We start from the raw sequence: 1,380 nt of genomic DNA, 5'->3' as shown, positions 1-1,380 counted from the left end.
GTCTCGGCCTCCCAAAGTGCTGGGATTACAGGCTTGAGCCACCGCGCCCGGCCTCTAATTTTTGTATTTTTAATAGAGACAAGGTTTTGCCATGTTGGCCAGGTTAGTCTTGAACTCCTGGCCTGAAGTGATCTGCCCACTTTGGCCTCCCAAAGTGCTAGGATTACAGGTGTGAGCTAACACACCCCTCAGCTATCAACATTTAGTCAAATATTTCATAACCCACAGAAAGAAAAAATAGGGTAAGAGGAAATATGAGAAGGCTGGCAATTACAGCAGTCAAACTGACAAACAGAAAGTAGTATTGGACTGAAAGGGAAGAATAGAGTCAATCAACCTTTAGTGTTATTATACAAATTTACTGAATTGCTGTGCCCCTTCTTTTGTTAAAGCAAGAGCAAAATGATTATAGTTGGAAAAGCAGGAAGAAAGTAAGATCTTAGAGCAGGGAGCCAAGGAGGCTAAGAATACTCCTTGCCAACATGCCTAAGAGACCTCCTCAGCTAGTGAGGAGGGCATCCAGCGATAGGGGCATAAATGAGATGGCCCTTATCCATGTGGGGCAGAAGAATGGAACAGATCTCACCCACAGCCCTGTTCACAGGTCACAGGCCGTTTCGGGTTGTGCTCACAGTCGCTGAGGTGAGACATGAGGTTGTCAAGCCGGACAACGGCACTACAGCCAAACACAGCGTTGTCACAGGCAATCTGTAGCTTTGACAACATGTTCCGCATGATCCGAGGTACTGGGCGCAGATGGGCGACCGTCACAACACTACGGTCCACTGGACATGTCTGTTGCTGAGAGAACCACTGGGTGATACAGGCGTTGCAGAAAGCATGTTCACAATGAGGTGCCTAGAAGAGAGAACAAGGCAAAAGGGGCATAGGGAATTAGCAGGACCTAAGAGCCTGGATATGATAACTCTACAAAGCCAATCGTGCCTTTGAGCAGCTTCTACCGCAAGAGGTCCGTTGGGTCAAGCAAAGTATAGATCTACTATGGGCAAGGCATTGTAGGGGACAGGCTTAAGATATGTTTCCTGCTGGGCGTGGTGGCTCATGCCTGTAATCCCAGCACTTTGGGAGGCTAAGGTAGGCACACTGTTTGACCTCAGGAGTTTGAGACCATCCCAGACAACATGACAAAACCCCATCTCTACAAAAGTTACAAAAATTAGCCGGGCGTAGGCCAGGCGCAGTGGCTCATGCCTGTAATCCCAGCACTTTGGGAGGCCGAGGCAGGCGGACCATGAGGTCAGGAGTTCAAGACCAGCCTGACCAACATGGTGAAACCCTGTCTCTACTAAAAATACAAAAAAATCAGCCAGGGGTGGTGGCACACACCTATAATCACAGATACTCAGGAGGCTAAGGCAG

At 48.6% G+C, this 1,380-nt stretch overlaps 1 protein-coding gene across 4 annotated transcripts in view; it reads right to left on the bottom strand.

The window, feature by feature from the left end:
* RNF41 (ring finger protein 41, E3 ubiquitin protein ligase) overlaps nt 1-1,380 on the bottom strand; it is a 34,757-nt gene that overhangs the window by 6,227 nt on the left and 27,150 nt on the right. For all 4 annotated transcript variants that reach the window (XM_011926123.1, XM_011926124.1, XM_011926126.1 and 1 more), the window contains one exon: nt 587-858. In XM_011926123.1, the coding sequence (XP_011781513.1) occupies nt 587-858 (272 nt within the window). The remainder of the gene's footprint in view (nt 1-586; nt 859-1,380) is intronic.

The sequence above is a fragment of the Colobus angolensis genome, unplaced genomic scaffold (assembly GCF_000951035.1).
Source record: "Colobus angolensis palliatus isolate OR3802 unplaced genomic scaffold, Cang.pa_1.0 Scaffold67, whole genome shotgun sequence".
In the NCBI taxonomy this organism is placed as follows: Eukaryota; Metazoa; Chordata; class Mammalia; order Primates; family Cercopithecidae; genus Colobus; species Colobus angolensis.
This window is presented reverse-complemented; position numbering and strand designations above follow the sequence as displayed.